This window comes from Nannospalax galili, unplaced genomic scaffold, assembly GCF_000622305.1.
Source record: "Nannospalax galili isolate Female #2095 unplaced genomic scaffold, S.galili_v1.0 scaffold238, whole genome shotgun sequence".
In the NCBI taxonomy this organism is placed as follows: Eukaryota; Metazoa; Chordata; class Mammalia; order Rodentia; family Spalacidae; genus Nannospalax; species Nannospalax galili.
Genome location: NW_008341888.1, coordinates 1229221 through 1243262, shown reverse-complemented (window position 1 = coordinate 1243262; position 14042 = coordinate 1229221). Strand labels below are relative to the sequence as shown.

Here is a 14042-nt window from a genome sequence, read left to right as displayed (position 1 = left end):
TGATTCTACTCAACAATGGACACCGCATGCTGCACACTATGGATATGCCATGCAATGCCTCCTGCCAAGCAATGCCTGCAAGTGCAATAATGGCTTGACCAACATATGTACAATTGACTAATTTCTAACTGGATAAGGCCTGCTCCTAGGGGTGGAACACACATCTGGTGCTGTAGACCAGGCCAATGCCTTGTGTTGAGAAAGCTACAGGCCCGAGTGGGGAAGCTGCTGTAGACCAGGCCAATGCCTTGTGTCAAGAAAGGCTACAGGCCCTAGTGAGTAAGCCATCACAAGTATACTGTTTAAAGAATATAGTACACCTACTGGGATATCTTCTAGGCATTTGTATTTACATTCATGTTTGTTTAAATGTGTCTACTTCCATTTGTCCTTATAGTAGAAGAAACACTACTGAGATAGATCAATGGCCATGGCTTAAAGACAAATAATGGGAAGTCCCAAGAAGTCACTATCTCTCCAAGATACAAGAGAGATCACCCTACATCTGTCACCCCCTCCAAGGCCCAGGGACCTTAGCAGAAGATTGGCAGAAAGATTGTAAGAGTGGAGGAAAGGGGCGGAGTGTGTTCCCCAGGGGTTCTGGTTCCTCCAAAGGGCGAGGCCTGCTGTGGAGAATTGACTATGGAGAGTTAACCATGAAAGGAGGGGCTTGTGGTGCCATCTTGGGAACGGAGTGGTGAGCCGCCAGGGACTCACGGAGGCAGGCATGGGGAATGTATAGCAGCTGGGCATACTCAAGGACAGGATGGCCTGGCATTTATGGACCTGGGGTGAGACCGCTGGCCCCTGAGGTGTGGGCGAAAGCTAGCAGTGACTATGGGTGTACTGCGGGAGCGATCTGATATGGTGGGCTCTGAGCTGTGGTGCAGAGCTGCGCGGTGCGGAGCTGAGCAGTGCAGAGTTAGGCACTGGGTGCTCATTTCTTTGTAAATCATTCCCCTCCCCCCATGATAATAATAAATGCACATAAAGATATGTTATATGGTTTGCCTGATAATGCAAGAGACCCAGAGAGAACTCTGGCAACACCCAGGAAATCAAGTGGAACGCATGAAGAAATGGGTTTGTTTCAATTGTGTCATGGACTAATAGAGTCATTTTTTTGCTTAGTGGAAAAAAAAGAGTATCTGTCACAGTATGGTTGTCACAGTGCTAATAGAGAATCAAACCTGAGCCAATGTCTATTAAAATGTACCAGCACCTTTATAAGATTGTTTATAATACACCACTTACCATTGCCTAATGAAAGACTGTGTCATAAAATATGTCAACATTATCAGTGGCCATAAAAACTGGGTATTTTCATATTGAATTTGAGATATGCAGTTTTAAAACTTTAATAAAACAAATGAAGCAGGAGATAGCACTTAAACATTTTCAATGAGGGTAGAAAGCTTCTTGCAAGATTTTGAGAAGAACTCCCACAAGATGAACTGTGGGCACAGAGGTGAGATGCTTCATGTATAACTAGAAATGAATGTGAATCCACCCGTTGTGAGAGAAAATAGCTTTGGTGTGCCATGTAAACATGAATATATATGTATATGTATATATATAATATTTCATGTTCAATAATACTGATTAGAGGGTAACCAGCACAGGATATATTTTAAAGAGGTTACAATGGTATAAAATGGTTCTTCACTTCCTTATTTCCATTTTTTTGATTCCATTTTATAGTAAAGTGCTATAAATTACTATTTCCACCCTATCAAAGTATTTGTCAGGGTATAAACCAATGGCTGAATACATTATTTCAAACAAATTAGAGTACAGACATTTGGTAGATAACTTTTTATTTTTTCATATGAATATTTTTTTTTTGGTTTTTTTGAGACAGGGTCTCCCTGTAACCCCAGCTGTCCTAGAACTCACTATGTAGACCAGGATGGCCTTGAACTCACAGAGATCCACCTGCCTCTGCCTCCCAAGTGCTGGGACTACAGGCATGCGCCACCACGCCCGGCTGTTTCATATGAATTTTAAGTGGACATGTAGAAATGATTTTTACCATTTTATTCTAAAGAAAATTCCAAAATATTGTCACATCACAGTTCCAAAAACTTGGGGAAATATCAATTTCAAAAATTAAGGCAGGAAGTAGTTTCCACTAGAGATTTTAGTTTTAGTTAACAATATAGTATTTTTTCTGATAGAATTATTAAATTCAAAATATATCTATTTCCTTAAAAATGTTTTCTGCTGTCATAGTAAAAATCACTGAATATAAAGGAAGTCTTTTGTTGTTATACATATTTCAGTTTCTACATTGAGCTTTGCTTTTAAAAATGAGTTTAGATATATCGAAGGTTTTCTAAATTTGATTTGCAACTTCCTAACATCAGGAAAATGAGTAAGAATAGGTTAGTTTATTAGAAAGTATTGAATTACAACAGCAGATAAAATGGAGATAAGTGCAAATCCCACCAGAAGGGTTAGAACAAAAGTGTCATCATTTATCTCTGTCTTACTCTTTTCATGTTTGTCATTGTTAGAGTTTCCTTTTCCTTTACCTCCACTGCCTTTACCATGCCCTGACTGTTTACAAGTTGAGAAAAGTGTGCTGGGGCTATAGGCTCCCCAGAGCTCTTGTATACCATTAGCATTTTCATATTGGCGTCCAGCACAGACCTTGAAATAGTATCGCGAGTTTGTAAGGTAGTTGGAAAAGGAAAATGTAGTGTTCGGTCCTTTGTATATCTAAAAAAAAAAAGGAAGTCAAATGAAAATTACACTTTTTTATCAACTGAAATTGTATTGTATAGTTTCATACACTAAAAAAATAAGCATTCATTTTATGAACATGTTCACAAGAAAGCTACAATTTTACTGCCTCTAATGTTCTGAGTAGACTCAGTATTGTTTTGGTAATTTTGTTCAGTAAGGCATAGCAAAAATGTACAATTGTTAAACTTTAATTGCATTACATATAGAACTGAATCATGTATTTTGGTTAGTGGAATCATGAAATACTAAATAGGGGAGAGACAGTTGGGCAGGTAAGAGCACTTATTGTTCTTTCAGAGGACCTAAGTTCGGTTCCCAACACCCACACAGCAGCTAACACCTATCATAAAATAAAAATAAATAAATTAAATCTCAAAAAAGAAATACTAAATAATTCAATGGCAATAAGCTAATTAAAACACGTTAATTGTATTCAAGTATCCAAATAAGGATTATGTGACATGAATGCTACAGATAAGATGAGACTTTGAGATAGGATTTAGTTACTTTAAACATCTTTAAAAATATCATACTGTCTGCCAAAAGCTCAACCCTCAGCTGGACATAGAACAACAAAATTTTTTGAAGTGGGGCCTCATGCATTCCAGGCTAGCCTCAGACTCACTGTGTAGCAGAAGATGGACCTCGAACTCCTGATTATCCTGACTCTACCTCTCAAGTGCTGTGACTACAAGTATGTGCCACCATGCTTGCAGAACTTTAAAGTCTAAATTTGAAAGAATTTACCTGCTGAGATTTTTTCCCAGTTGTGACTTGAAGACAGTAAATAATGGGATCTCCTTTAATTGGTTCCAAGGAATTCCACTTGATCTCACAACTATTATTATTCATTGGATGCAGCTTAGGTGCTGGAAAAAAAATTATTTTAGAGCTTGGATGCATTGAAATCACACATAAAAATTCATGACCAGGATGGGAGATATGGCTCAGTGGTTAATAGCACTGGCTGCTCTTGGAGAGGACTGGGGTTTGATTCCCAGTACCTACATGGCAGCTAAGAACCATCCTTAACTCCAGTTGCAGGGGAATATGACACCCTCTTCTAAACTCTGTGGCATTGCACAGCACAAGTGCACTTACATACATGCAGGTAATACACTTGTAATAATAAATATAATAAAATAAAAAACAAAAGACTCCATGATTATTAAAAGTATCCCATGCATACCTATTGGAAGAGATATAGAACTATACATATTATTGGAAATCCTTTTGTTATATCATCAGGCATCGTGATTGTAACAAAACTTTAATCAAAGTTATGAATTAATAATGCATATTTAAATTTTCTATTTAAATTTTGTTGTAAATTTTAATTTTGTTTCTTCTCATGTAGAATAATCTGCCTTATATTTATATGGTACATTAGACATTGGGAAGAATTTTCACATGTATAAATAATTTTATTTTAGGATTGCAGCAACTGTGTGAGATAGGTGGAAACAGGCTCTTTATTTCATATTGTTTGTCTTTACATGTCAAGAAAATGGAGCTTAAATATATAGGGACATTAGTCAAGAAAAGAGGAAAGCTTTATTGTCATCTGAGTTTAATTCAATCTTTCACTTAGCTTTACGCTGAAGATGAATGATTTCATAATAGTGATTGAACTCATGTGGACAGAATGGGGCAACTAAATGTCACAACTGGAAAGGGCAAAAAAAAAAAAAAAAAAGATTCTCGAAGTCAATATTCTAAAGACTGCAAATTTGGATTCACAGTTAGGTTTTATAGATTGCATTTTGCAATTCAGAAAAAGATAGTAAATTCATAACTTCAGAAATAAGTATACTAAGTTTACATGCTCCTTTTAGTTTCATCAGTATAATTACACCTGTCAAAACTGATAATTTTTGTACAACAAACCATTTAAGTAAATAAAATGCATAGCGATGAATGCCTATGACAACACAGAAAGAGCACTGTTAAGGAAATCAGGAGGCTGCAGTTGTAGTCTTGCTGTGCTGCTGACTCAGAGACTTATTTAGCTAAGTTGCTTAACATCTGGGGGACTTAACTGCTTACTTTTAAAAAGTGGTTGGCTGGATGAGGTAACTGTGAGAGAAGTAACTCATATGAACTTACAGCAATGGTCACAGCATGCACAAGACCCACACAATCTCAAAGTAGATAAAATCCCAGCATAGATGTGGGGAAGTGGGGAATGAAGCCCAACCTTTGCTGAGGAGCTATTGGGAACTGATAACTACTGGGAGAGGAAGAGTCAGTTTTCTTTCAGGATGTGATAAATTAACCAGGCTCCAGTGTAGGACCCACACCGAAGAACATTTGGGGACACAAACTTAACTCGACAGGCCTTATATATGACAGAGTACATGAAATCTGATGGGGGGGCTATAGAAGGATGCAGATATAGTAAGGTGTCTAAATATGATTAAATATATTGTATGAAATTTATAAAAATACAATAAAAATTGATTGTGGGAATCTTATTAAATCTTACATTTCTCTTTAAATCAATAATTAAGTACTACCCTCTTTGAGTATTACATTACTGAATTAAAAAATTATTGACGATAATTTTTAAATTTAAAAATTTTAATTAGCATACAAAGTATCATGCTTTTAAAAATATTTATTAATTTTTATAGACCTGTCATACTGAGCTTTCTATACTCATTCTGAGACTAAGATTGCTTTGGGAAAAGTATCTGTGGATTTCTAGGTACTCATTTTCACAGGAATATACAATGGATTTGTACACTTTTTGAAAAATTATTTTATGTTTATGAGTCTGCATGTATGTTAAGTGCACGTGTCATGCAGTGCTCACAGAGGTCAGAGGTCAGAAGTCAGTGTTGGATTTCCCTGGAACCGGAGTTACCGAGTTCTTAGTCACCAAGTGGATGCTGTGAATTGAAACTGGGTCCTCTGCAAGAGCAGCTAGTGCTCTTAACTTATGAGCCATCTTTCCAGGCTCTGTACACTTAAAAAATTTATTTATTAATTTTATTTTCTGTGTATGAGTGTATTGCCTGCATGTGTGTAAGTGCACCCATACCATGCAATGTCCACAAGATCAGAATAGAGCATCAGATCCCCTAGAACCGGAGTTACAGAAGGTTGTTAGCCACTATGTGAGTGTTGGGAATCGAACCCAGGTCCTCTGCAAGAGCAACTAGTGCTCTTAACGGCGGAGCCATCTCTCCAGGCCCCGTAACATGCATTTTCATGCACATTTAGTTTTGATTAATTTCCCTCTGCTGATCACCCCATCTCCCTGCCCCCTCATCCTACTAGTACTTTCCCACCTCCACTGTTTCCCCTTCCACTTTCATATGTGTTCTAGGACCTTCTACACCCCTTCCTTAAATGATCTTCCCCCATGCTTTCTAGTTTCCTGGCTTCTATACACAATTACTCCCACTTAAAAACACACATATAAAAATTACAAGATAGAAGCTGAATAAGAGAGAGTACATGTGGCATTTGTCATTCTGAGCCTGGGTTATCTCACTTACAATATAGTATTTTCCAATTTCTATCTATCTATCTATCTATCTATCTATCTATCTATCTATCTATCTATCTATCTATCTATCTATCATCTATAGATCTATCAATCAATCTATCTATCACCATCTATCTATCATCTATGTATCTATCTATCTATCTATGTATCTATGTATCTATCTATCATCTATCTTTCTATCTATCTATCTATCTATCTATCTATCTATCTATCTATCTATCATCTATCTATCATCATCTAGCATCTATCTATCTCTATCATCTATCGATCTACCTACTTACCTACTTGGAAACTCTAATGCAATATTCAGTCTTTGTGTGTAGTGCTTACCTTTCATTGCAACTGGTGGGGTTTTTACTGTACTGAAAGTATAGATATCAGACAGTGGTCCCTCACCAGCTTCATTGCATGCCTGGATTTTAAACCTGTATGATGAACATTCAATCAATTTTTGGACTTTGTGAGTTTGTGAAGGTCCATGGTAAATGATAGAAAATCTAGGGGACAGAAAGGAGATGAGGTAAACAATGCTATTAATCAAGTCATACATGTATGAATAACTTGTTATATAACTAACCAAAAATTTAAAAGCTTAGTAAAGCCTAAGAATGTCAACTTAAAACAGGAAGGTAAAACAAAAAAGACAAAAAACCTCAGGTCATATTATCACATAATGACAAGGTTCTTGGCTTTCTCTTTTTCTCCCATAACTTCTATCCTTTGGTGCTTAAATTGCACTAGGTAATTGAAGAACGTTGGAAGAGGCAAAAATAGAGAACTTAACGATGACAAAATTTTAACTGTTATATATAACATGGAAATAGGCTGTGTTTTTACATTTACTTCCCTGAAACTACTTTGGATTATGATATAAAATTTTAAACTGCTATTTATTGTAGTACATGTTAAATGGTAAAAATAGTTACCTTCCAGATCGATCTTCCATTAACAAGTTGTAGCTTATGTAGTTGGCCAGTGTTCTTTTGCTTGAGGAGTTACCCCATCTCATTCTGAGGCTTTGATGGCCATAGACTACACATTCAAGATTTGGAGGATCAGGTGGTAGTGGCTTGGTTTTGGTTCTTATTGATTGGCTAAAAGGGCTTAGTCCGTGATGATTGATAGCTTGAATTCTGATTCTAGTGGTAAAAATAAGATACATGAATTTATATTCAGTAAAGAAAATAATTTTCTCTATATAAGCTAACCCCCTAGTGGCTTGATAAGAAATGACTATCATTATGCTGATTATAAGGCAGATTCTCAAGACAAAACTCTTAAGTTTGTATAATGACTATTGAAAATTGCTGATGAAAGAAGAAATTGGCTCTTACTATTGTCAGATTTCTCCATAGAGAAAATGAAAAGAATTCTCGTGTAGAATTATTTTCAAAGGAAATCTTATATGTATTAAACATACAAATGTAACTGCTCAAAATTCTTAACATTTCATTTACCTAAAATAAGATGAGTGACTTACTTATATGTAGTATTAGGCTGTAGATTTTTCAAAACACACTCTGTTACTCGATCAACAGTCAAGATTTTTTTATCTCCATATTCAATGTTATATCCGGTGATTGGAGAGCCATGGCAGTCTGGCTCCTCCCACTGAAGAGCAATGCAAGTCGATGACATTTTGGCGGGAACTTTGTTTTCAACTTCTTGTAACGTTTGTACTATTGAGGGTACAGTTCCTGGTGTAGTTATTTTGCCAGTTCCTCCAAACATTCCAACCCCAACTATATTTATAGCCTGAAAAATGTATGATTTGTTAGCGATTCATTATGACCATTTTTTGCATAAATTCTTTTTATAATAATTCTTTTAATAACAAAATAAATCTTTACAGACTCAAAATCTAACAATAATATTCTAAGCTGAAGAAACACATGATGAAACTTTGCAGGTTGCATCTTTAGGAAGGTAAAGAGGTATATAAGTGAAGGTAAGTGAAGAGTATTAATATGGTTACTTTAGGAAAACTACACCCAAACAAGAGTCATCAATTACTGCATCAAACTTTTTTCCCTTTTTTTTCATGCTGTACTTTCTCTGTTAAGTTCTCATCCATTAAATAAATTTCATTGATCTTTTAAGGGCATTTTTTTTTTCATTTTTAGATCATTATAAATACACATGAATCCTTTACCTACTTTCCCTTGAAGGTTAATATTTTGCATAGTTGTAGTTTAAATATTACAACCAGGAAACCAGCACAGATAAAAAATGTTGACATTATTTAGAATTGCATACCCTTATTTGTGTGTGTACTTAGTTCTCTTTGGTGACCACATCCATTTTAATATAAAGAAGTTCCATTACAGAATTGCTTGTGCTACTCTTAGAGCCACAGTAACTTCCCTCTCTGTCCCTTTCTAACCTCTGGAAATCACTAATTGTTATCCATCATTATAAATTTGACATTTTGAGAATACTATATAAAAGGGATAATGCAGGCTCATTTTTAGTTAACATAATTCTCTGGAGATCCACCATCTATTACTTATATTAATACTTGGTTCATTTTTATTACTGCACAGTATGTCATGGTATACATGTACCATAGTTTATTTAACTGCTCATCTGTCGAAAGATATTTGAGCTGTTTTCTAGTTTTTGACTCCTACAAATAAAGGTGCTATGTGTATTCATGGACAGTCTTTTTCTGTGGATAAGTTTCCAATTTTCAGGATAAATAGCTAAGCTCTGGGTGTGTATTATGTGCATGTTTGGTTTTGTAAGACGTTGTTATGCTGTTTTCTGGAAGGGTTATAAATTCCATTTTTTATTTTTTGTTTTTATTTTATGTGTATGCATGTATTGCCTGCATGCAGGTAAGTGCACCCGTGTTGTGCAATGCCCGCGGAGGACAGAAGAGGCTGTTGGATCCCCTGGAACTGGAGTTACAGACAGTTGTTAGCTGCCATGTGGGTGCTGGGATTCAAACCCGGGTCTTCTGCAAGAACAACCAGTGTTCTTGACTGCTGAGCCATCTCTCCAGCCCCGCAAGACCATGTTTTACAAATACTATGTTTCAGCCTGTAGGTTCTTTTTTCATCCTCTCTATAGGGTCTTCTGTGAAGTAAAATTTTTTAAGGTTGAGTAGGTCAAATTTATCAATATTTCCTTTTATGTGTTGTCTTTTTGGTGTCAAGTATAAAAAATCTTTGCCTAGTATAGCTCACAAAGTTTTTCTCACAATTTTTTTCAAAAGGTTTTGCTTTTGTCTATTCTCCTAACATTATTTATTTTTAAAGATTTATTCATTTTTATTTTATGTGTATGAGTGTTTTGCCTGCAGGTATGTAAGTGCACTATGAGCATACCAGTGCTCTCAGTGTCCAGGAAAGGGCATTGAATCCCCTGGAACTGAAGCTATAGTCAGTTGTCAACTGCTGTGTCAGTCCTCTGGAAGAGCAGTTAGTGCTCTTAACCATTGAGCTATTTCTCCAGCCCCAAAAATAAATAAATAGGGGCTGGAGAGATGGCCCAGCGGTTAAGAGCACTGACTGCTCTTACAGAGGACCTGGATTCGATTTCCAGCACCCACATGGCAGCTATGAACTGTCCTTAACTCCAGTCCCAGGGGAATCTGAAGCCCTCTTCTGACCTCCGCGGCATTGCACGACACGGGTGCACTCACATACGTGCAAGCAATACACTCATACACATAAAATAAAAATAATAAATAAAATATTAAAAAAAGACATCCTTGCTATGTTGTCTGGGTTAGACTCCAACTTCCGGGCTCAAGTAATTCTAATGTCTCAACCTTGAATAGCTGAGACTCCAGGTATGTGCCACTTCGCTTGGCTTCGTTTATAGTTCTGTTTTAGTTTCTATTTTCTGGAAGGACACATCTAAACTTGGTGTTAATTTCTTTTTAAATTCTTTGTAGAAATCTCCAGTGATGCCAGGCCTGGTGGCACACGCCTTTAATCCCAGCACTTGGGAGGCAGAGGCAGGTGGATGTCTGTGAATTCAAGACCAGCCTGGTCTACATAGTGAGTTCCAGGCCAGCTGTGGCCACTGGGAGACCCTGTCTCAAAAGAACAACAACAACAAAAAAATGAAACCTTTCTGGGACTGGAAAATTTTTAAGTCTTTTTAATATATAGATGCGATTTATTTCATGACTATAGGGTTGAGTTTAAGTGAATAGTTCCATTTCTTTTATATTGTTGCGTTTATGTGTGTAAAATTGCTTAGTGTTTGTAGTGATAGTTCTCTTTATTCCACAATAAATTATTATTATAATAATTATAAATTTATTCCAGAATTAATTATTTATGTCTATCCTTTTTTAGTGCTGAAGATTAAACTCAGAGTCTTACACATGCTAAGGACATGCTCTAGCATGGAGCTATGCCCTAGCCCTTCTACCGTTTCTGTCTATGTCAGTTTTGTAAGGAGTGTTTTTCAATTTTTTTTCCGACTATATCTTTTTGTTTCCTTTCTTTGTTTGCCTTTGTGATATATATATACACACACACACACACATACATATACACACACATATGGAGTTAGATAATTGAATTGAGTTCTTTCTCTGTTGTAATATAAGCACCTAGTGGTCTGAATTCTCTCTTAGCACTGCTTTAGGTTTATTGCTCTTCTTCTGGTATGTTGCATTGCCATTTTTATTGAGTATCATGCATTAAATGTTTTCTTTGAGATTTTGCCTTTGTGGGTAATTTGGGAATGTATTATTTAATATCTTTTTCTTTTTTGTTGAAATTTATGAATTTAATATATTTTGATCATATTTAGATCCCCTCCCTTATCTGCACCCTTCCTTACTAACCCCCACTAAATTTCCTGTACATATATATATATGTATACACACACTATATATATATATATATATATATACACACACACACACACACAATATAACACACACACACACACAACTACAGAGTGTAGTGAGTCAGGTTTGTTTTTCTAAATGCCTTCAGTTTGGGTTCATCCACTGGAGTCTGGTCAACCTACCAGGAGTCTCACCCTTAAACAAGACTGAATCTCTCCTCCCAACAGCCATTAGTTGCCAATAGTTCCTTAGGTAGGGTTGGGGGTTCTTACCCACTACCTCATGTATATGCTGGGATTGTGATTGGCTTGAGTTTGCATAGGACTTGTACATACTGTCAACATTGCTGTGAGTTCACATGCATAACTGACTAGCTTTCTGGAAAACTATGACTCTTACAAACTTTCTGCCCCCAATTACACAATGATCCCTGAGCCTTCTGTTAAATGTTCCTGCTGTCTTTTTGTGTTGATTTAGAGTTTGATTCCACTATGGCCAAGAACACTCTGTACTAAGCTTCTATGATTATTTAATATTTTTATGTATATGCATGTATTGCCTGTTTGTATGTAAGTGCAGCCATGTTGTGCAATATCCGTGGAGGTCAGAAGAGGGTGTTGGATCCCTGGAAATGGAGTTATAGACAGTTGTTAACTACTATGTGGGTGCTGGGAACTGAACCTGAGTCCTCCGCAAGAGCAGCTAGTGCTTCTAACCACTGAGCCATCTCTCCAGCCTGAGATTCTCTAATTAAATATATAGAATGCCAGGCATGGTGGCATTATAGCTACAATCACAACACTTGGGAGATGGAGGCAGAAAGATCAAGAGTGTAAGACAAGCCTGGGCTACATAGAGAAACCCTGTCTTAAAAAAAAGAGAGAATGACTGAATGGTTACAAAGTAAGTCCCAGCTACAGGTGCTTACAAAACTCACTTCACTTCTAAGAATATATATATATTCATTCACTGAATGTGAAGGGACAAAAGGAGAAACTATGCAAAAGTTCAAGACAAGATGGTACAGCTCTTATTTTCCCAGTGATGACTGTTATCAGGAAAAACTATACTTCAATTTCCTGAATTCAATTTCTTGAAGTCAAAAGCACTAATACCATTCCTGCACATCCTAATACTATCCGTGCACATCCTTATTTAACCATTAACACCATCTGGCCTGGCCGATAAGACCATTCTATTTCTTTGGGAAAATCCCCAGGCCCCTGACTAGCCCCCTGCAAAGTGGTATAAAAATCTTGACCTGTAAGAGAGGTTTGCTTTCTCATCTCCTCTTGATGAAAGTCCTTCTCAGATTTATCCTGAAATAAACCTGCCCCTGCCTTTAAGCCACAGCCACCTTGTTTCTTTTTTCTTCTTACAAATTGGCGCCCTGTGTGAGGACAGTGCTTGGAGAAAAAACCTTCTTGTAACCCAGGAAGTAGTAGGCAGCATAGCTAGTCCCAAGCTGGTTCCTGGATCCTGAGGCATCTTTGGCCTCTTACACCTTTCAGTTCAGCCTTGCCTTTGGATTGTATGAGGTCGTCGTCAGGACTGCAGGGTCCTGGCCATGGTGACTCCCTGGTGCACATCCAATACCACTTGCAGGGTCTAGCTGTGTCTCTGATGCCCTTTCAGGTAATCCACTAGGCTCCTCACTCTTAGTCTTTTATTTTCTTTCTCATTTTCCTCTTGGCAGTTTTCGGAGGTTCCTAGGGAAGGCAGGCTTCTTGCCATTTCCTGTACTCACCCCCAAAACCTTATTAACACTGTCCTCCCCCACGTGCGCATGAGGGATTCCTTCCATCTGCTTCTCCCAAAGTGACTGTGAGATCAGACCATTTCTTTCCTCCCCAGGGGACCGCCTAGGCAGGGGAATTTGGTTCAGGGACAACCACCATTCACTTTTGCTTCTTTTCCTCTCCAGGAGAGGTCCTGGGGATTTCTGATATCCCAACATGGTTGGACTGTCTACAATCTCAGAATACCCCCAGGCCTTTCTCACCAACAACAGGTTCCCAAGTTTCTAAAATATCTTGGGATGCCTTCTGTCTAACATCTCCAAATTGGTCCTCGAGGGCAGAGTCCGGCCATGCAAACTGATTATCTTTTGTGATATGGACTGGCCCCAACATAAACTGGACAACTCCTGATGGTTTGAAAACTGCACATTTGACGTCCAAATTCTCAGGAACCTTGGTAAGTTCATAAAGCGACATGGTAAGTGGCAGGAAGCTCCCTATACAGAGACTTGGAAGATCCTCTTTGCAACCCTGTTAATGATTACCCTCCTCACAACCCTCATACCTACTATACTGGACTCTCAGCATGACCTCTCACAGCGCTGCCACCAGAAATCAAGAGTAAGGGGGTATATTTTCATTGTCTGCCTCTTCTATGCCAGTCTCCTGGCCCTTCCGGCCTTTGGCTCCCAGTCACACCCCAAATTCATTATCACTCCCTTGGCCTTTGGGCTCAGCCCATCACCATGCAGACTTCCACTCAGTTACAAAATACTGCCCCATGATTTTTTTTTCTTCCTTTAACACAGTCTAGGGCCAATCTCCCCATAAGTGAGGCAGCCCAATGGCAAGGCATTGGCTTGAATACACTTTCCTTTTTCCATGCCCAACATGGCCTAAACAGAGTTCAGGCTAGGCTCCTTTTCTGTGGATCTTGCCCATTACTACAGAAAATTTCTCTCCATTACCCAATCATTCCACCAGATCTGGAAGGACATTTATATAATCCTTTTGAGCCTGTATGAGAAGGAATGCATCTGGGGGCTGGGCAAGGCCCATGCTGATGACCTTCATTATCAGGAACTTGATGGTCATCTGGAGTTGGCCATGGCCATCCATTGACAAAACCCTGATTGGACCTATCAGCCAAGAGATTCTGATTTCAAGTGACTCAACCATATGTTCTCTTACTTCTTGGCTGCCATGGCCAAACAGGTTCATAAAGCAG

The 14042-nt window shown here is 37.8% G+C and overlaps 1 protein-coding gene across 6 annotated transcripts in view; it reads right to left on the bottom strand.

The window, feature by feature from the left end:
- Positions 1-1411: 1411 nt before the first annotated feature.
- Positions 1412-14042, bottom strand: part of LOC103737823 (fibronectin type III domain containing protein 3C1-like) — a 69811-nt gene continuing 57180 nt past the window's right edge. For all 6 annotated transcript variants that reach the window (XM_029565676.1, XM_029565674.1, XM_029565678.1 and 3 more), the window contains 5 exons: positions 7743-8017; positions 7189-7401; positions 6593-6759; positions 3496-3617; positions 1412-2721 (listed from right to left, as the gene is read on the bottom strand). In XM_029565676.1, the coding sequence (XP_029421536.1) occupies positions 2386-2721; positions 3496-3617; positions 6593-6759; positions 7189-7401; positions 7743-8017 (1113 nt within the window). In that variant the 3' untranslated portion in view covers positions 1412-2385. The remainder of the gene's footprint in view (positions 2722-3495; positions 3618-6592; positions 6760-7188; positions 7402-7742; positions 8018-14042) is intronic.